At 44.1% G+C, this 22,055-nt stretch overlaps 2 protein-coding genes across 3 annotated transcripts in view; one reads left to right on the forward strand and one right to left on the reverse strand.

Moving 5' to 3' along the window:
- Positions 1–2,049: 2,049 nt before the first annotated feature.
- On the reverse strand, positions 2,050–15,497 carry tmem35a (transmembrane protein 35A). 2 transcript variants are annotated; one of them, XM_088000517.1, is made up of 3 exons: positions 15,114–15,497; positions 8,694–8,841; positions 2,050–4,610 (listed from the first exon to the last, which is right to left on the reverse strand). In XM_088000517.1, the coding sequence occupies exons 2-3, from the start codon at positions 8,814–8,816 to the stop codon at positions 4,221–4,223; spliced, it is 513 nt and encodes a 170-aa protein (XP_087856643.1). In that variant the 5' UTR covers positions 8,817–8,841; positions 15,114–15,497; the 3' UTR covers positions 2,050–4,220. The 2 variants fall into 2 exon arrangements, with proteins under 2 accessions (XP_087856643.1, XP_043570481.1); XM_043714546.2 differs by lacking the exon at positions 15,114–15,497 and adding an exon at positions 9,181–9,305.
- Positions 15,498–19,663: 4,166 nt separating this feature from the next.
- Positions 19,664–22,055, forward strand: part of ddx41 (DEAD (Asp-Glu-Ala-Asp) box polypeptide 41) — a 45,144-nt gene continuing 42,752 nt past the window's right edge. The window contains exon 1 of the mRNA XM_043714545.2: positions 19,664–19,743. Within this exon, the coding sequence (XP_043570480.1) occupies positions 19,717–19,743 (27 nt within the window). The 5' untranslated portion in view covers positions 19,664–19,716. The remainder of the gene's footprint in view (positions 19,744–22,055) is intronic.

Here is a 22,055-nt window from a genome sequence, read left to right on the forward strand (position 1 = left end):
TGCCTTACAGCATCTGGGACCCGGGTTTGATTGCACCCTTGGGCCAAGGTCTGGGTGGAGTTTGCATATTCTGTCCATGTCTTCATGGGTTTCGTCTGGGTGCTCCGGTTTCCTCCCAAAGTCCAAAGAAGTGCAGAAACAAAATCAGAAATTGCTGAAAAGGCTCAGCAGTTCTGATTCAACGTTGAGTTCTCCAATTTCAAATAACCTCCTTTCCACTCCTCCCATCTACCTACTGGATTCATTCCTCCCACTGACCAACCAGGTCTACCCTCTGCCTGTCTTCACCTATCCCCATTTCACCACCCTGCCCCCTACACCCCTTTTCTCTGCAGCTACCCCGACACACACACACCCATGTCCTGAAAGATCGACTTCACTACCTCCTGATGCTGCTTGGCTTGCTGTGTTCTTCCAGCCTCCTGCCTGTTTACTTCAGCAGGTCTGACAGCACTTGTGGAGAGAAAGCCCAGAGAAATGTTTCAGGTTCAGTGACTCTTCCTCAGAACTGTGGAAAGATGTGCAGATTAAGTGAATTGGCCATGCTTCATTACCTGTAGGTTACCTACAGACTGGGTGGATTAGCCATGGGACGTGAAGGTCAATGGTATAATATGGGGGTGGGGGAGTATGGCTGGGATGCTATTTGGAGGGTCAGTGTGGACTCAATGGGCCAAATGGCCTGCTTCCACAGTGTAGGAATTCTATAATATAATTTGGTGTCCAGAAAGCTATTGATCTTTGTTTTGAACATATTCACTAATTGCATTTCTATCTCAATTTCATGTTCGTGATTTCTTCAGTATCCAAGCATTTATCAATCTCTGCCATAAATAGGATGGAATGCACCCAAGGAAACGCATGAAAGTAATTATGGAAATTTAAGAGATACTGGTTACTTCCTTCTAATTCTCCTTGTATCGGAGTGGTGGCAAAGGACTGGAAAATTGAAAATGTTAATTCCAGCAAAATTGAAGCCGATGGAATAAAAGGCAAAATGGTAATATCAATAGGAAATTGGCCAAGATCAGGCTCATAGACTTAGTGAGCATGAAACATCAATCTAATGGAAAGAGAAAACTTAGCCAATAGTGAGCATAATACAACAGAATCCAATTATCTGTGAGATGAAACAGTGATCAAAGTTTTAAATTTAGATAAAACATACTTTGAAGAAATGAAGCAAAAATTAACCACAATAGAATTATGAACAATCAGAATCATAGAATAGTTATTGCACAGGAGGAGGCATTTGGCGCAACAGTCTCATGGTTCCTCTCAGAAAAAGCAGTTCAGCCGGTCCCATTCCCTCGCTTTTTCTATTACACTCATACATGCTTACCACTCAATATGAAATCTACACTCTTGATAGGATTGAATAAATATCAGCTTTTGTCTGATTATGTACTGATTCAATCATAACTTTTAAAAGGGCATTGAATAGCATCTGGACAGAGGATATTGCAGGGTCACGGGAAAGGAGTGGCAAGTGTGACTAGCTAAATCACTGTTGCAACATAGCCATCACATGCCAGATGGTATCCTTCTATACTATACCCATGTTATGATTCGAAGTTCTGGAACTCTCCCCAAAATGTTCTTGAAGCTGGGGGTTGTATTACTTAAAAATCTCAAAACTGTGATCATTGATTTTTGTCAGATAAGGGTATTTTAAGGGTTAGAGCTGAAAATGTGTTGCTGGAAAAGCGCAGCAGGTCCGGCAGCATCCAAGGAACAGGAGAATCGACGTTTCGGGCATAAGCCTGAAGGACCATGATTCCTGAAGAAGGGCTTATGCCCGAAACGTCGATTCTCCTGTTCCTTGGATGCTGCCGGACCTGCTGCGCTTTTCCAGCAACACATTTTCAGCTCTGATCTCCAGCATCTGCAGTCCTCACTTTCTCCTATTTTAAGGGTTATCAAAGCAAGGTAGGTGAATAGAGTTAATAAACAAGTCATCAGCTGTGATTGAACTGAAAGTCAGCAGATCAGGTTTGATGAGCTAAATGGTCTCTTTCTATGTAAACAAATTTGATTCCGATATCCAAACAGTTTGCAACATACTCTGTTTATTGTATTTAACAAAGACCAAACATGCACAATGCATTTGACCAGGAGATACACAGAGGAATTAACAATATTACTGAATTGCCCCAGTTAGGGATGCAACTTTGCTGAACCTGACTATGCAAAAAGATCTTAAGAACTTTATCGTTGATTTTTTACTATACTTGTTGATTCACTTTGGCAACACAAGTGTTATTGTAAATAAGAAGGTATAGTTTCTTGAAAACAAAAGATGACAACTTGGCTATCACTGGGGATTTAAATTGATATCTTGGGTTCCATTGTCCCACTTTGTGTCTCAGGACTGCCTCAGCTATCTAACTTCACAAAAAATTAATAAAGACATGGATTTTAGCAAAATCTAACAGCACAGGTGTTTGTATTGTACTTGGACACATTAAATTCCGAAGCATCCTGGTAATGAACTTTTCCTATTTCATTAGCTGCAGCTTCAGTAAAAATCAACAGTTGTCTAATGGTAAAATTAAAGTAAAAGCTTTAACCATATAAAATGTAAAACAAATCCTAACCCTACATATACTTATCCTTTTACTACCAACATCTATGATAAACAGTGACATGATAATGGTTAGAGGTGAGAGACAGAACATTTCCAGCATCAATCAATCACATCCTATTGCAAGTCAGCACCTGCAGTCAGGTAGGACATCTCTGTCTCAGTTGGAGTCAGCAACCTCAGGAGAGGAGGGGACCGGCATCCTGTTGGAATCTGCACCTTCAGGAGATGAGTGGACCAGCACCCAACCAGTGAAAGTCAGCGCGCGCAGAGAGTAGCAAACCTATGTTCCAGTGACAGCACCTTCAAGAGAGGAGAATCTTTCTGTTGAGTTTTGAAAAATGCAGTAGTGACATGAAGTAATACAGAAGAGATTCTGTCAGTGTGGCTGTTTATTTTTCAACATTTTTGTTTGATTTTCCAGAAATTATGTTTCTAATTGAGAGTAATTAACAAAACATATTAAATAAAATATGATAACATGCACGGATTCACTAAAGCCAACAGCATTGACATTGATTTCATCTTGTAATGTGAAATTTGGATAAACAGTCATTTGGTTAATCGGGTCTGTTCTCTTTATTTTGAGGCTACAGATAATTCAATTCTGACATATAATTGTTCCCATCGTCCACGTTATTTAAAGCAGCTACAATCCCCTCGTCTGAAAGTCAACAATTCCTCCTAGTGATAAAAGGTTTCAGTCTGCTCACTGCCCTTCCCTACAATACAACTTTTTTCATTAATCACCCATCATAACAAATAACTGAAGTGAAAAAAAAATGTTATCGGCAACATGATTGAGTGTGTTAATGGAGGAGGGGGGGGAGGGAAGTAACAGAGTGAGGAAAAAAGAGAAAAGAGAGGGAAGAAACAGCAATAGAGAGGCTATAGGGAGAAAGATGAGATAATGGGGAGGAAGAGGGAGGTGATAAAGAGGTAGGTGATGGAGAGAGAGAGGGAGAGAGAGAGAGAGACATAAGTAATGGGGAGAGGGAGTGGAAATTGTAGCTGAAATCCATCCAGCTTCCATGACGTAATCTCTGGATGCCCATGGCTACTGCTGCTGTGTACTGTCCAGTTTATATGTTGCATTTTGAAAAGTAAATCATTTCCAATTCTTGCAATGACTCCAGTCACGAAAAACTTTTGTCTACAAGAAGCAGAAGTCTGACCTTGGGGAAAGTTTGGTTTCATTTCACTGGCATGTGTAGGATTGAATCTTCCAGAGAACTTATCACTTCTGGGAGCCTAGTTCAAAGTTGAAACTTCACTGTTGGTGAAACTCTCTCTTTATTTGGAGGTTGTCACTTCCTCCCTCTCTCCACGAAGTGAATTTGAGGTCTCATTTTCAACTGTGAATGATCCCCCTTGGCTGATGTGTTTAACATTAATATAGAACACAGGTAAGTACAGACTGGGGACATGAGGATTTTATACTGAAGAATATTGATTGGGATCGAACTGAATTTTTGTCTCAGTGGAGAGGTCCTGTAAGTTCTCTGAGATTTCCTGTCACCAGGTCTTCAAGGAATATTAATCATTCACTTCTAACTGAATGCAGTGTGATATAAATATCCTGTAAGATTCCGGGGGGAATTTGCCTGGTGCCCAAACTCCACTGCTATGAGCCGAGTTAGGAGGTTTTAAGCTTCCCTTTGTCTTGTTCAGTCTCAGCCTTGGTATCTCCACTAGCTTGCACCTCCTTCATCAGGCCTCCTGGAACCATGTCCTTGTCATCCCCCTGCCTAATGATCAGTAGCCGGCAGGTCAGCAGGATCCCAAAGACAAGTGCATGGGCGTAGCGCTTGAGTGGATCACCTACCAGCTGATGGAAGAAAAGCACAGCCAGCATGACCAGAAGCAGTACAAAGTTAGCCACATCCTTGGGCCTCCCAGGTACCAGTGTCATCACAATGCCACATGACAATTCCAGTGTGCCAATTAACTTTCGCAGCAGGACTGATGTGATACCCATCTTCTTTAACACTGGCAGGGCCTTGGCATATTCCTTATAAGCTCTTTTCTGAAATTAAAATGATTGAAAATTGATGGCGTTAGTTGTTCATTAAAATCCTAATATAGTTTTGAGGAGGATTTTCTGGAACTTTACAATGCAACGGAGGCTACTTGGCTTATCATGCTTGTGCTGGCAATCTAATTAATATCACTTTTTCCCCACAGTCCTGCACTTTCGTATTGTGCATGGTTTTGGGCTCCATGTCTGAGGAAGGATGTACTGGCCCTGAAGTGGGTTCATAGGAGGTTAATGAGAATGGTGCCAAGAATGAAAAGCTTAATATATGAGGAACATTTGAGGACTCTGGGACTATACACCGTCAAGTGTAGAAGGATGAGGGGGATCTTACTGAAATTTACAGAATGCTGAATGGCCTGAGCAGAGTGGACGTTGCAAAGATGTTTCCATTGGTCGGAGAAACGAGGACCCAAGGGCAGACCTTTTAGAACAAAGATGAGGAGAAATGTCTTCAGCCAGAGTGGCAAATCTATGGAATTCACTACCACAGACTGTGGAGGCCAGGTCATTGAGTGTATTTAAGACTAAGGTAGATAGATTCTTGATTATCAAGGGGATCAAGGGTTATGGGGAGAAACCGAGAGAATAGGTTGGGAAACTTCTTAGCCATAATTGAATGGCAGAGCAGACTCGATGGGCTGAATGGCCTAATTTCTGCTCCTATGTCTTATGGTCTTATCTTTTTTCTGTTTGAAGTACTGAACTATTTCCGCTTTGAAAGTTACTACTGTATGTTACTGCTTTTACAGTGCTTTCAGGCAACATTTTCAAGATCATAGAAACTCAACGTAAATGAAAATGTGCTTCTTTCTCCTCTGCATCTTTTGACTGAAATCACTGTGAAAACTCAATGGTGAAGCTACGCATTTAAGACAGCTGGGAATGGTCACTTTGTGTGTACTGTATACAGTGAGATGAGACATAACCGATGACACTTTGAGCAGGAGTGTGGCAGATTTTAAAAATTCTTTCACAGAATGTGGGTGTTGCTGTTAAGATGCTTATTTGTTGCCCATCCATAACTGCACTGGGAAATATGATGGCAAAAGTCCTTATTGACTCATTTGTGGGCATCTTTGTCATTAAAATCTAGATAATCTAATAAACTGGCTCTGCTATGTCCTTCCCTTCCAGTAGCCTGCTGGGCCAAACCTAGTGAGGTTTCCACCTGTCCAAGCATTGAACTTGCATATTTCTTGCGCTTCTCTCCTGTCTTCCTTACATCCTCCCTGGACTATGACTATAAGACCCACAGCCTGATTCCTTGATTCTTTTCACATTAGACTACTGACCATGCCACCTTCTTTCTTGGACTATGTTTACTAAATTTTCTCAGTTCAGATGGCATTGTCCATCTTGCCTTCAAATCAGTTTTTAGCTACTTCACTAATGATCCTCCTTCCAACATAATATCAGAAGTCAGGATGTTCATTGACTGTACAAATTTCAGCACCATTTGTGACCCCTCAGATATTGAAGTAGGCCATGTGCAAATTCAGCAAGACCTGGAAAATATCCAGGCTTGGGCCAGGAAGAGGCAAGTAACATTCATGTCATGCAAGCACCAGGTAATAGTGATCTTTAAAAAGAAAGAATACAACTATTGCTCTTTGACATTCAAGGGCATCATCTTTGCATGATCAATGTCCTGGAAGTTATCATTAATCAGATACTGATCTGGACCAGCCAAATAAATACTGTGCAACAAAAGAAGATCAGAGGCTAGGAATTTTGCAGTGAATAACTCACCTCCTGACTCCCCAAAGCCTGTTCACTATCTAAAAGGCACAAATCAGGAATGTGATGGAATGATCCCCACTTGTGTAGCTCCAACAACACTCAGGAAGCTTGAGAACATCCAGGGCAAATCAGTCCATTTGATTGGCACCACAAACATTCACTCTCTCTACCAATGATGCGCAGTGTTAGCATCAACACAATGCACTGCAGAAATTCACCATGGCTCCTTAGGCAGCACCTTCCAAACCCATGAACATTATTATTTAGATGGACAAGGATAGGGTATACATGGGAACACCACGACCTGCAAATTCTCCTCCAAGCTACTCACCATCCTGACTTGGAAAGATATTGTTGTTCCATCAGTGTGGCTGGGACAAAATCATGGAAGTCTCTCTTTAACAGCCTTGTCGGTTATCTACACCAAATGGACTGCAGTGGTTTAGGAAAGCAGCTATCCACCAATTTCTCAAGGCTTTTAGGGATGGTCAATAAATTCTAAAAATCCTCTCCTTAAAAGAAAAAAACTTTTGATCCCATCAGCCATAAACTAGCATTTCTTCATCTCCCTTTTCAATCCAACCTCCAACCTTCTTGAATATGTTGCTCCCAAATCCATTAGTATCTTATGAGAACTCCAGTTTGAGTCCATCCAATCCAGAATACTTAAACAGCTTTGATCAAAATCACAAATGGCCCAACTCTATCTCACCACCACCTCTTTCAACTCCATCACTGTTGCCATATGTCTGTGCCAAGGTAAACTTTCTCTCCTTGTCCCTTCTTGACCCATCTGCACTGATGACATGGTAATATCACCCCTCTTTAACACCTGTCCAGTGGGTTGGACTTCTCTCACCTGATCTGAATCTTATCGAGCAAATTGTAGTCACAGCATCTTTTAAAATGTCTTCTTTTAGCCTTTACCTCTAGTTTTCCCCAACAACCTATTCTTGGCCCCTCCATTTCTTTTTATTAACTATCTATCGACTGGCTACCTATCGACAACATCATCCAAAGGCATAGCATTATTTTTCACATTTGCTGATCATAGCCAGCTCCATCTCACCAACACCTCTCTTGATTCCTCCACTTTTGATAACTTTTTACATTGTTTATCCAACATCCAGTAGTGGATGAACTGAAAAGTTTTCCTGTTAAATATTAAAAAGACTGAACCCATTATTTTCTGTCTTTAATCCCTGACAACTGTTTAAAGTTGAACAAGACTGTTTTTGGTCTTGTTATTATTTGGAGCCCAATTTTGAACTTTCAACCAAACATCTGCATCATCACGAAGACCACAGATTTCCACCTGACTCACTTCCCTGCCTCAGCTCATTTGTTAAAACTCTTATTCATGCCTTTATTGTCTCTAAAGTCGACTATTCCAATGAATTACCAGCAAATCTTGCACATTCCAATGTCCATAAATTTGATGTCATCCAAAATTCTGCTATCTTTGTCTTAACTTGCACCAACTCCCATTCTGTCATGACCCCCACCGTTTATGTTGATGACCTACATTGGCTCACAGTTAAACAAGATCCTAGGTTTAAAATTCCCATCCTTGTTTTCAAATCCCTCAACATACTTGTCTCTCTTTACATTCTTACCTACAGCCATATAACTTTCCATCCTTTCTGCCATGTGTCTCCGGCTGCCTTGGCCTCAAGCTCTGAAATTCAAAACCCTTCCACCCTTTAAAGCTAATCTCTGAAGAAGCTTTTGAAGACTTTGCCTTACATGTGCCACAGTGTCAAATATTCATAAGAACATACATAAGAACTAGGAGCAGTAGGCCATCCGGCCCTTCGAGCCTGCTACATCATTCAATAAGGTCATGGCTCGTCTTTTTCTGGTCTCAGATCCACTTAACCGTGCTCTCACCGTATCCCTTAAATCCATTATTGTTAAAAAAAATTACCTTAGCTTTAAAAACATTTACTGAAGTAGCAAATACTACTTCACTTGTCAAGGAATTCCATAGATTAACACATTTCTTTAAATGCTCCTGTGAATCACCTTGGGGGATTTTATTACAATTAAGGGGCTACATGAATTCCTGGGAGCATTTTTTTTGTATTTATTGTTTTGTTCACAGTCTGAAATGAATAATTCATTTTGCAAAGTAACAACACTTAATGTGAGTCCTAGGCAGTGATAGCTCCCTGTTTCTCCTGCCTGCTTTTCTCCTTTGTTGTGTTTATGCTGAGCGGTTTCTAGAAGCTGGTTGGTACAGGCCCCGTGTCTAATTCAAACGCTGTTGTGTGTTTAGTGCTCAGTAATACTGTGTGCCTGTTAGACACCTGCTCACCCATTGCTGCTTACCATCTCGCTGTAAGCATCTCTGCTCAGTCTTGGCGTCAATTTAATGGTTCCCATGAAGACAAAGAATAAACCCAAGGCAACAGAGAGAGTCACGATTGTCACTGTCCTGGACGACACCATCATCAGTCGAAGCCGATCATACACAGAACTGCCCAGAAACCGAGAGAGAATTCAATTAACAGCTGGTAAAGCCCCGTCACTCACTGCCACAGGGTCCTAAAGCCTGCCTGTTGTCACAGCAGTTAAAAATCCCGACAGTGTCCAGGTCCGCTCAACCCAGAAAGCTCATTGTGTCCCCGATAGAGACACACTTGTCCAAGCGTCGGCAGGTAAAGACGTACCCTCCCTTCCAGTCGATTTTCCATGCCCTCCTATAGGATTTTTGTAGAGGCTTGACTTCCCACCATACAGATCCCCGATACAGACATTCCCTTCCCTGCTAGATTCTCCATCTCCCCAACAATAAACATCCCCACTACCTCCTTACCTCCTTCTGCCACTCCCGGCAGAAATTCCCATGCCCCCGATCCCCTCTCCGTCGATAAATGTCTGATCGCTGTGATGATATATCACGAGTTCGTGTGATTTAAAGTGATCGGAGTAGCCATTATCACGCAGGATATTTTAGATGTAGCCTATCCCTCACTGTACATTACAGACTCACAAAAGTGCCTAGGTCTACCATGTTGGGGCCTGAAAAGTGCCCAAACGAGTTCAGATTACTCTGCAAAAGGGAAAGGTCCTCAAAAATGTGAACAAGAGACGAACCAAGACATTATTTTTATAATTTATTCATAGGAATATGCTACGCCAGCATTTGTTGCCACCTCTATTTCCCTGGAAATGGATCAATGACTCCTGGCTGATGGCATCATTAGTCTACAAGGTAACAGGAGCAAGTGTTACAGACAAAAATACTGAGTAAAATATGCCTTATTAGATTAGATTCCCTGCAGTATGGTAACAGGTCCATCGGCCCAACAAGTCCACAACGACCCTCTGAAGAATAACCCACCCAGATCCATTCCCTTACCCTATATTTTACTCCTGACTAATGCACCTAACACTATGGGCAATTTAACGTGGCCAATTCACCTCATCTGCACATATTTGTGATTGTGGGAGGAAGCTGGAGAAAACCCACGCAGGCACGGGGGGAATGTGCAAACTCCACACAGTCATTAGAGGCTGGAATCGAACCCAGGTCACATCTCAAACCAGTTACAAAGAAAATGCAAACACCACAATTCTCACACAATATTATCTGTGTTTAGCCAAATTGGTCAGTCTCAAACTCCAGGTTCCTCATTCATGCGTTGGGCTGTAGATTCCCACTTGTGATCGTCTCCAAAGTCCAACCTATGTACCCTTGCCTACACAACTTGTCTCCTCTGTCCAAAATGATTTAAACTTCCTCTTGCGTTACCAGCTGTCTCCTGTTTCAATTCAATTACTGTATCATCTTTTTAAACTCATTAACCCATTCAAACATTCTAAACTACTTTAATCATGCATTACAAAGCTGGGGCTAGGTGAAACAGATAAGCTTTATACCGAGATCCAAAAACCTAATGCTAATCTCACTCTCAACAAGATTTTGGTGAGCTGCGTTCTTAAACCGCTGCAGTCCTTATAGTGTAGCACGTCCCATACTGCTGCAAGAGAGTTCCACTATTTTTACCCAACGACAGTGAAGGAAGAGCAATATAGCTTCAAGTCAGGATGTTGTGTGACTTGGATGGGAACTTGTAGGTGGCGATTTTCCCACACAACTGCTTCGCTTATCCTTTTTTAAAAATTTATACCTCAAAAATTTGTACCTGGGTATCTTTTTTTACCTAGCTTTATAAGGACTATATTATTTCTTTATTTTTCTAAGTTACACCTTAGATGGCGCTGGAAATGGCAATTTGGTATGCTTTTCTAGATAGTACTCTATGTATCCCGTACTTGTGACAATACACCTCTAATTCTAGTTGGTAAAAGTTGTAGGTTTGAAGGTTTCAAGGGAGCCTATATGTAGTGCATCTTGTAATTGATGATGAAGGGAGTAGATGTTGAATGTGGTGGATGGGACTCCAATCAAGTGGGCTGCTTTGTCTTGGATGGTGTCAAGCTTCTTGTGTACTCTTGGAGCTGCATTCATCCTGGCAAGTGGAAAGTATGGAAGTACTTCTGACTTGTGCCATATAGGTGGTGGATAGGTTTTCAGGACATAGGAAGTGAGTTACTCACTACAGAATTCCTAACCTTTGATTTGCTCCTGTTGCCACAATATTTATGCAGCTGGTCCAGTTCAGCTTTTAGTCAATGGAACCCCTGCTGCTACTTTTTTGAAGGTAAAAACAATGACTGCAGATGCTGGAAACCAGATTCTGGATCAGTGGTGCTGGAAGAGCACAGCAATTCAGGCAGCATCCGAGGACAGGCAAAATCGACGTTTCGGGCAAAAGCCCTTCATCAGGAATAAAGGCAGAGAGCCTGAAGCGTGGAGAGATAAGCTAGAGGAGGGTGGAGGTGGGGATAGAGTAGCATAGAGTACAATAGGTCAGTGGGGAAGGAGATGAAGGTGATAGGTCAGGGAGGAGAGGGTGGAGTGGATAGGTAGAAAAGGAGCTGGGCAGGTCGGACAAGTCCGGACAAGTCAGGGGATCGTGTTGCTGGAGGTTAGAAACTAGGATGAGGTGGGGGAAGGGGAAATGAGTTGAAACTTTATTGCTGGAACAGCACAGCAGGTCAGGCAGCATCCAGGGAACAGGAGATTCGACGTTTCGGGCACAGGCCCTTCTTCAGGAATGAGCAGAGAGTGTTCAGCAGGAGAAGATAAAAGGTAGGGAGGAGGGACTTGGAGGAGGGGCGTTGGAAATGTGATAGGTGGAAAGAGGTCAAGGTGAGGGTGATAGGTCGGAGTAGGATGGAGGCGGAGAGGTCAAGAAGAAGACTGCAGGTCAGGAAGGCGGTGCCGGGCTGGAGGGATCCGGCTGAGACAAGGTGGGGGGAGGGGGGATGAAGAAACTGGTGAAGTCCAAGTTCATCCCCTGCGGTTGGAGGGTTCCCAGTCGGAAGATAAGACGCTCCTCCTCCGAACGTCGGGTTGTTGTGGTTTGGCGGTGGATGAGTCCAATGACCTGCATATCCTCGGTGGAGTGGGAGGGGGAGTTGAAATGCTGTGCTACAGGTTGGTACACCCGGACGAACCAACCCAACCAACCTGTAGCACACCCGGACGAACCAACCCAACCAACCTGTAGCACACCCGGACGAACCAACCCAACCAACCTGTAGCACAGCATTTCAACTCCCCCTCCCACTCCACCGAGGATATGCAGGTCATTGGACTCATCCACCGCCAAACCACAACAACCCGACGGTCGGAGGAGGAGCGTCTTATCTTCCGACTGGGAACCCTCCAACCGCAGGGGATGAACTTGGACTTCACCAGTTTCTTCATCCCCCCTCCCCCCACCTTGTCTCAGCCGGATCCCTCCAGCCCGGCACCGCCTTCCTGACCTGCAGTCTTCTTCTTGACCTCTCCGCCTCCATCCTACTCCGACCTATCACCCTCACCTTGACCTCTTTCCACCTATCACATTTCCAACGCCCCTCCTCCAAGTCCCTCCTCCCTACCTTTTATCTTCTCCTGCTGAACACTCTCTGCTCATTCCTGAAGAAGGGCCTGTGCCCGAAACGTCGAATCTCCTGTTCCCTGGATGCTGCCTGACCTGCTGTGCTGTTCCAGCAATAAAGTTTCAACTTTGATCTCCAGCATCTGCAGACCTCACTTTCTCCTCGAAGGGGAAATGAGGAAACTGTTGAAATCCATATTGATGCCCTGGGGTTGAAGTGTTCCGAGGCGGAAGATGAGGCGTTCTTCTTCCATGCGTCTGGTGGTGAGGGAGCGGCGGTGGAGGAGGCCCAGCACCTCCATATCCTCAGCAGAGTGGGAGGGGGAGTTGAAATGTGGAGCCACGGGGCGATTTGGTTGATTGGTGCGGGTGTCTCAGAGATGTTCCCTAAAGCGCTCTGCTAGGAGGCGCCCAGTCTCCCCAATGTAGAGGAGACTGCATCGGAAGCAACGGATACAATAAATGATATTAGTGGATGTGCAGGTAAAACTTTGATGGATGTGGAAGGCTCCTTTAGGGCCTTGGATGGAGGTGACGGAGGAGGTGTGGGCACAGGTTTTACAGTTCCTGCGGTGGCAGGGGAAAGTGCCAGGATGGGAGGGTGGGTCGTAGGGGGGCGTGGACCTGACCAGGTAGTCACGGAGGGAACGGTCTTTGCGGAAGGTGGAAAGGGGTGGGGAGGGAAATATATCCCTGGTGGTGGGGTCTGTTTGGTGGTGACGGAAATGTCGGCGATGATTTGGTTTATGCGAAGGTTGGTAGGGTGGAAGGTGAGCACCAGGAGCGTTCTGTCCTTGTTGCGGTTGGAGGGGTTGGGTCTGAGGGCGGAGGTGTGGGATGTGGACGAGATGCGTTGGAGGGCATCTTTAACCACGTGGGAAGGGAAATTGCGGTCTCTAAAGAAGGAGGCCATCTGGTGTGTTATATGGTGGAACTGCTCCTCCTGGGAGCAGATACGGCGGAGAAGGAGGAATTGGGAATACGGGAAGGCATTTTTGCAAGAGGTAGGGTGGGAAGAGGTGTAATCCAGGTAGCTGTGGGAGTCGGTGGGTTTGTAGAAAATGTCAGTGTCAAGTCGGTCGTCACTGATGGAGATGGAGAGGTCCAGGAAGGGGAGGGAGGTGTCAGAGATGGTCCAGGAAAATTTAAGGTCAGGGTAGAATGTGTTGGTGAAGTTGATGAATTGCTCAACCTCCTCGCGGGAGCACGAGGTGGCGCCAATGCAGTCATCAATGTAGCAGAGGAAGAGATGGGGAGTGGTGCCGGTGTAATTACGGAAGATCAACTGCTCTACGTAGCCAACAAAGAGACAGGCATAGCTGGGGCCCATACGTGTGCCCATGGCTACCCCTTTGGTCTGGAGGAAGTGGGAGGATTCAAAGGAGAAATCGTTAAGGATGAGGACCAGTTCGGCCAAATGAATGAGAGTGTCGTTGGAGGGGTACTGTTGGGAACGTCTGGAGAGGAAAAAACGGAGGGCTTGGAGGCCCTGGTCACGGCGGATGGAGGTGTAGAAGGATTGGATATCCATCGTGAAGATGAGGCGTTGGGGGCCAGGGAAATGGAAGTCTTGGAGGAGGTGGAGGGCGTGGGTGGTGTCTCAAACGTATGTGGGGAGTTCCTGGACTAGGGGGGAATAGGACCGTGTCGAGGTAGGTAGAGATGAGTTCAGTGGGGCAGGAGCATGCCGAGACAATGGGTCGGCCAGGGTGGTCAGGCTTGTGGATCTTGGGAAGGAGGTAGAACCGGGCAGTGCGGGGTTCCCGGACTATGAGGTTGGAAGCTGTGGGTGGGAGATCTCCTGAGGTGATGAGGTTCTGTATGGTCTGGGAGATGATGGTTTGGTGATGGAGGGTGGGGTCATGGTCAAGGGGGCAGTAGGAAGAGGTGTCCTCGAGTTGGCGTTTGGCTTCAGCGATGTAGAGGTCAGTGTGCCAGACTACTCTTTGTCCGCTGGCTTGATGGTGAGGTCAGGATTGGAGCAGAGGGATTGGAGGGCTGTGCGTTGTGAGGATGAGAGGTTAGAGTGGGGGAGGGGGGTCGACAGGTTGAGGCGGTTAATGTCCCGGCGGCAGTTGGAAATGAAGAGGTCGAGGGCAGGTAATAGGCCAGCGCGGGGTGTCCAGGTGGATGTAGTGTGTTGGAGGTGGGCGAAGGGGTCCTCGGAAGGTGGGCGGGAGTCCTGATTGTGAAAGTAAGCTCGGAGGCGGAGGCGACGGAAGAATTGTTCGATGTCACGGCGTGTGTTAAATTCATTGATGCGTGGACGGAGGGGGACGAAGGTGAGTCCTTTGCTGAGGACCGATCGCTCGTCCTCAGTGAGGGGGAGGTCTGGGGGAATGGTGAAAACTCGGCAGGGCTGGGAGCTGGTGTGGGTGTAGAGCTGGGAGTGGGGTCGGAGCCAGTACCTGGAGTGGGTGTGATGGTGGGGGGATGGGGGTAGAGTCATGAGCAGGGGTAGTGTTCCCCTCGGGGTTCTGGGGGGTGGGGATAGTGACAGTGGGGTCTGTGGGGAGCGTGTCAGCAGAATGCAGGTGAGTGGCATTGGTGGGGACGGAAGTGGTGGCAGACATGGCAGTAGGGGTGGCGGAAGTCACTGAGCGTGTGGCATCGGCGATGATGTGAGGGCCGGAAGTGGCCATGATGGGGGCAGAAGTGACATCATCAATCAGCGTGGGGGTGGTAGCTGCATCAGCCGCATGGCTAATGGTGTTTCCGAAGCAAGGGGAATCTTCTGGAATGTTCGAGGAGCGCTGGTTATGGAGGTGGGTAGATAAAAGTTTGTTGTACTTACAGTTTTTGAGATGGAATTGAAATACTGTTTGTTGAGAGTATGAATTCTCCTGAGGATGTAGTACAGAGTGGGTCCTTTGCAATTCTGAGAGAGTGTGGCCCTCAGCTGAGGCAGGGCAGACTGTAGAGAGGTTAGGTACCGGCGCATTGCTGCAAGCGTGGAGCGGAGGATCTTGATGGAGAACCGTTGCTGGTGTTTTTGAATCTGTAGTCTGTACTGTTTGTCCTGTTCGGGTCCGAACTCTGCTGGTTTAAAGGTGGTCCGGAGTCCGTGTGGGATGAGTTGGTTACGAAGACAGGCACTGAGGAAGCAAATGTGGCTGTGATAGCGAGTTTGTTTCAGGACATGGTTGAAGAGCTTCAGGGCTGAGGAAATGACCTGGGAGTTGCAGTGGGAGAGAGACTCCCTGAGATTCTTGTAGAGAGAGGAGGAAAACTTCTTCAAGGCAGGCATCCTTGCAAGAGGATTCGCAGTAGGGTTAAAATCAACGAGGTAAAAACAATGACTGCAGATGCTGGAAATCAGATTCTGGATCAGTGGTGCTGGAAGAGCACAGCAATTCAGGCAGCATCCGAGGACAGGCAAAATCGACGTTTCGGGCAAAAGCCCTTCATCAGGAATAAAGGTTCTCTGCTAACAAGATCCCACCATCTTGCCAAAAAGACATCCTGCCAACCATACAAATAAGTGATGGGGTACTTGAGTTTCAATGCTAGTATAATGTCAGATATGTAGGCCTATGTTCCAATGCTTGGCAGACTATATCAAACAACATGTTCTTCCGTCTACAGTGGGCAACATACTCAAAGTGCTTTACCAGGCTGAGTACAAAACTCAGAACATCAGGTCCAGTATTAGATGTACTTATGCTTTTGAACTATATTTATTAAATACTTTTGACTATGCTCAGAAATACATTGAAAGCAATTCAAGATTACCAGCTGGACTTGCAGGGCATTCATTTGCATGTGCTCAAAGTTACACATATTCACACACAGGAGCATGGACAATAGGAGAAAGGATTATGGACAATACCGAAACCTGTTGTATTTTCCATGACAATTACCTGACCAATCAGAGTTAAAAATCACACAACATCAGGTTATAGTCCAACAGGTTTAATTGGAAGCACACTAGCTTTCAGAGCGACGATCACCTGATGAAGGAGCGTCGCTCCGAAAGCTAGTGTGCTTCCAATTAAACCTGTTGGGCTATAACCTGGTGTTGTGTGATTTTTAACTTTGTACACCCCAGTCCAACACCGGCATCTCCGAATCCTGACCAATCAAAGTTTACTTGCCTGTTTTGTGGTTAATCAGCTAGCTAAAGTTGACATTTAACAGTTTCTGCTACATTTCCATTCCAACCAAGGTCCAATCAATCAGCATCCTCTTCTCCTGCTGTATAAATTGTTGTCCCTTTCGAAGATTTGTTTCTTTTCTTGCATTCCAATAATGATGAGTGCAAAAATAAAAGCTTTGACATCATGCCTCTTTTTGTCAATGTTTAAGTTCTGTACTACCAAGAAATTAGATGTCTCTGTTCTGGTCACTATGCAATATTGCTGTCTTGATCATGTGATCTGTTTGTCCTGGTCATTTTGTGAACAACCTCCGTCTCAGTTGTTGTGTAATCTGCCTGTCTTGATCATGAGATCTCTCTCTTCATAGTGAAATCTCTTTATTTTGGTCACTGTCATCTACATCTGTCCTGCTTGCTACATAAGCTCTCTATCTTGGTCATAAGTCACAGCCATTAGATACAGGAGCAGAATTAGATCATTTGGCTCATCAAGTCTGCTCCACAAGATTTGGTGTTGGGTCCACTTTGTTCATCATGTATATGTACGATGTGGATGAGAATATAAATGTATTTAGTAAGTTTGTGAATGACACCAAAATTGGTGTTGTAGTAGACAATGAAGAAGGTTATCTAGCAGTACAACGCCATCTTGATCAACTGGGCCAGTTGGAGTTTAATTCAGATAAATGCAAGGTGCTACATTTTGGCAAGACAAACCAGGGCAGGACTTATATAGTTAATGGTGGGGCTCTGGGCAGTCTTTTTGTATAGAGAGACCCAAGAGTGTGGGTACATAGTTTCTTGACAGTGCTGTAACAGGTGGACAGGGTGATGAAGAAGGTGCTTAAGTTAGCGCATTGAGTACAGGAGTTGAAATGCAATTTTACAGCTGTACAAGACATAGGTGAGAGCGCATTTAGAGTACTGTGTACAATTCTGGTCAAGCTACTACAAGAAGGATGTTATTAAACTGAAAAGAGTGCAAAAAATGACGTTACCAAGACTGGGGGGTTTGAGTTGCATGGCAAGGCTGGGACCTTTGTCCCTAGAGGATAGGAGGCTGAGAGGTGGCTTTATAGAGGTTTATAAAATCATGAGGAGCTAACATCAGGTGAATTACTAAGGTCTTTTCCCGAAGGTAAGGAAATTCAAATCTAGAGGGCATAGGTTTAAAGTGAGAGGGGAAAGATTTAAAAGGATTCTGAGGCAACCTTTTCAGACAGAGGATGGCGCATATATGAAATATGCTGTTGGTAGAGGTGGGTTCAATTACAATACTTAAAAGACATTTGGACAGGTACTTGGACAGAAAACTAGGTTTAGAGGGATATGGTTCCAATGCAAGCAAATGGGATCAGTTCAGTTTAAGAAAACTGGTTGGCATAGACGAGTTGGGCCAAAATACCTGTTTCCACGCTGTATGACTCTATGACCATTCGATCATGGTTGATACATTGTTGAACCCCATTCGCATGCCTTCTTCCCAGAACACTTGCACGTGTACCTCTACAACACCTACATGCACATCAAGAGCAAGACACACGCACTCATTCTCTCTCACACACACACACTCTCTCTGTCCTCCCCCCCCAACATGCATGTACACACACATATAAATCTATGTGTATTTGCAGACACATTCTATTTTGCTGCACACAGGCAGTCAATGCAGACAGTCAATACATGCAATATTTTATACATTCCTACTTTGGAAATAGAATCAGTCTGACTCAAGATTTGCATTCAGAAAAACTCTAACCTCACACCTTTACATTGTCTGAGCTGAGATGTCAACTTTATTTCATAAAATCTTAAGTTATCTCGGGAATGTGACTTGAAAGAAGTTCTAGGATTTACACATTAATGAATTGAAGCCTGAAATCTATTCTAAAAGATGAAAGACTTATCGGCAGTTTAGATTTGTTCAATATATCATATCAGTTTCATGACACTATGATCTTGTGCTATAAATTCTGTGTCTTATGATCCTGCCCTGTTAGCTACCTGACGAAGTGCTCCGAAAGCTAGTACTTCCAAATAAACCTATTGGACTATAACCTGGTGTTATTTGATTTTTAACTTTATATAAGTTCAACATGACTTCTTAAAGCCAATGACACTGCATGGTTCAATAACTGATCCCGCAACCTTAACTACTTCATTTATGGGTACGTATAAACTCTCTATATTTCTGCCCCCACTATATCATTGTATCCTTTACTTTATACTATCTTGATGTTTTCCTATGATTGGGACCACATATTTATTCAAAACATTTTTCTAATGGTGTGGCTTGCAAAGTAATGGAGTTTGATGACAAATACATTCCTCACGTCTCAATCGTAACATTACTGAAATGAATCACCTCACATTGTTTTGCACTGAACTTCATCTGCGATCTGTCTGTACATTCAGTGAACTTGTCCATGCCCTTTTGAAGCATAATATGATGTTTTTCACGGCATTATTGCACATATCCAGGTGAATGGTACTTGAATCTGGATCTTTGGACACTTTCTGAATTAAACTGGATTTTTCAAAGAAATGAGGCAAATGATTTCATGTGGGCTGTATTCTACCTGTTGATTTTAGAAAGTCAAGTGACTTTGGAAAAAAAGGCAATCAAAGCTTTTAGTGAGATAAGAGATGGAATTCTTTGCCCTTTCCTGCTGGAAAAGTTGGTTGGAAGAGACTTGGGGGGGGGGGGGGGAGGGGTTTGTGATGGTTGCCGAGCAACCCTTTCTGTCCTGCTTTCAAAAAGGGAATCTGAAGAAGAACAGTCTCCAAAGCTGTGAATAGTGTATTCCTCTCTTATTTGAAGTAATTTGGAACATGATAATTTCTTTCTTAAATTTATTCAGTGAATATGCCGTGGTGTTGAACGTGGAGGAATCAGAGTGCGCCTGGAATAGTTACTCATTCAGAGAGGCAGCAGTACAGAGCTGATGGGCCGAATGGCCGTCACCTGCACTTTTTTTTAAAATTCGAACGAACATTTCGAAAAGGACCGGGAGGGAAAATGGAAAGTTTACGTTTGTCATAGTTACAGAGAATAGCATATTTGTCTTTTGTTCAATATTGTTTTCGTCAAGTGGAATATTATGACCTTTTTTTATTTCGCAATCCATTCCTTTCTCTCTTTCCGCCACCTCGTTATGTGATTCTCCGTCACCTATTGTCTGGGTCATTGTCGATCAGCCCCAGCCCCAGCCCCGACCTGCCTCCGGGACACAGGCCGCTCGGACCGGAAACGACAGTGGGAGTTAGCGGACACACCGGAAGCAATAGTTGTAAGGATGCAATGGAGGCCGAAAGTGGAACAGCGAAGGTACAAAACAAAACAAAACAAAAGGGGCCGGGTCTTTAAAGTGGTTCTGATAACGTGTATTTGTGTCAGAGAGACAATGTCCGTAATTCCTTCACCACCTTAGAGCGGCCATTGACATTTTCAAAATGACAGAAATGCGTTTGCTAAACATACGCTTAACACATCCCGTAAAGAAAATGGATGTTGATAATGACCTGGAAGATCAGCCCCTGATTTTTGAGAATTAAGTATTGATCTGAAACCGGGCAAGCTAATCCCACGACTGTCAGCTTATTTATGTCCAGCAGAGAGAGAAAGCATGTCGAAAAAGCGATACATCCGGCATTGCTGGGCTTTCTCAGTCGTATAACACAAACAAATATTTCGATCCAACCAGTCCACGCCGACAATAATCCCAAACTAAACTAGTCCCACCTGCGTGCCCTTGGTCCATATCCCTCCAAAGCCGTGACTCTTCAACAGTGAAGTAGTTTCTTTATTGATTGTTCAACTATGCAGTGTTCCCTGAATACTGACTGTCCGACAGTGTCGTGTTTTCTAAGTTTGGACTCTTCTATATTGAAGTTCTCCTTAAAGATTGAATTCCTAACAGTGCAGCATTAATTGCAAGGATGCCTGCCTTGAAGAAGTTTTCCTCCTCTCTCTACAAGAGTCTCAGGGAGACCCTCTCCCACTGCAACTCCCAGGTCATTTCCTCTGCCCTGAAGCTCTTACTCTATGCTACTTTCTCCCCACCCCCACCCTCCTCTAGCTTATCTCTCCACGCTTCAGGCTCTCTGCCTTTATTCCTGATGAAAGGCTTTTGCCCGAAATGTCGATTTTGCTGCTCCTCCAATGCTGCCTGAACTGCTGTGCTCTTCCAGCCCCACTAATCCAAAATCTGGTTTCCAGCATCTGCATTCATTGTTTTTACCTAGCATTAATTTACAGTTCAGCAATCCCTCATTACACACTCTCTATCAATGAAGTGCTGTCTCAAATATGACTTTTCTTTTGTGTGGTGCTCTTTTTGTACTGACTTTGAGGCAGTTCTATTCTTACTCTGAGGGATATGGGCCAAACACAGGCAAATGGGACTAGTTTTTTGGGAAACCTGGTCGGCATGGACAAGTTGGACAGAAGTGTCTGTTTCCATGTTGTATGACTGGAACTATGTAACATGTGTCCTCCAATCGTGTAGCACTTTTTCAGTATTAACTTCCTGACTGTGTTGCAGTGCCAAAGCACATACCCTTTGACAGTGCAGCACTTCTTCAATACTAACTCTTTGACAGAATCATACTCATTTATTACGAACTGACTGACAGGCACTGACTCTGTTGCACTTGCCTAGATTTTGTGTTCTCCTTTCAAGTGGGATTTTGTCCAGTGTCCTTCTCATTTAGCACTGAAATTATTCTTTTTTGAGTTACAATCAATATTGAAATTCAAATTCAAGGAATGTTACTTGATTAAAAAACTATTCCAAGTTTTACAAATTTATTGTGAAACTGTACTGTAGATCTTGGAATAGAAGGAGGCAGTTTGAATCTTGAGACTGTTTGTTTACCTAATGACATCATTGTTGATCTATATCTTGTGTTCATTAATAAACTTTGGTTCCATTATTTTTGATATGCTTCCCTCACAAAAATCTATCCATCTCACTTTTTTGTCATGTTGAGTTGACTCCTGATCCCACCAGCTTTTAGGACACTCAGGAACTAGGAGTCAGATCTAATATTTCCTTTAATGCCAAGAGTGCGCAACAGTGCAGTTGTTCTACTTCTCACCTATAGGCTTCTCCTTGAGAATACGAAACAAAGATATATTAGTTTTCAGACATGCAAAAACACCTAGCACTGTCTCATCACTATTTCACTTGATCTACAACTTTTAATTTGTCAGGCAGTTAGAATGACGTTTGACTTCGATGAACAGAAAAGTGTGTGAAATATTGATATTGTTATCTTCGCTTCATATCACATTCCATTACATAATCATTGGTCCATCACACTTCAGGGTGATTTCTGAAGCTGAATGAGTGGATGGAGAATTTTCTTTCTGCTGGGGAGTGTAGAAGAAAGGGGTATAACTTGAAAAATAGAACCAGACCTTCAATAGTAAATTCACCATGTAGTGGTATTGGTATTGTGTCGCCATAGTCTTATCAGACCTTAGGGCTGCTCTCCCATTTGAGAGAAGCGACGTAACAGTGATTTAACCTGAGGGCCACCAGACCTCAGGCGAGGGAAGAAGTTGAGAAGGAGAGCCCTTCATGGTAACCTCAAACCAGTGATGGGAAATGAACCCATATTGTTGCCATCACACTG

The sequence above is a fragment of the Chiloscyllium plagiosum genome, unplaced genomic scaffold (genome assembly GCF_037043375.1).
Source record: "Chiloscyllium plagiosum isolate Xiang-an unplaced genomic scaffold, Cpla_swu_hap1 HiC_scaffold_25, whole genome shotgun sequence".
In the NCBI taxonomy this organism is placed as follows: Eukaryota; Metazoa; Chordata; class Chondrichthyes; order Orectolobiformes; family Hemiscylliidae; genus Chiloscyllium; species Chiloscyllium plagiosum.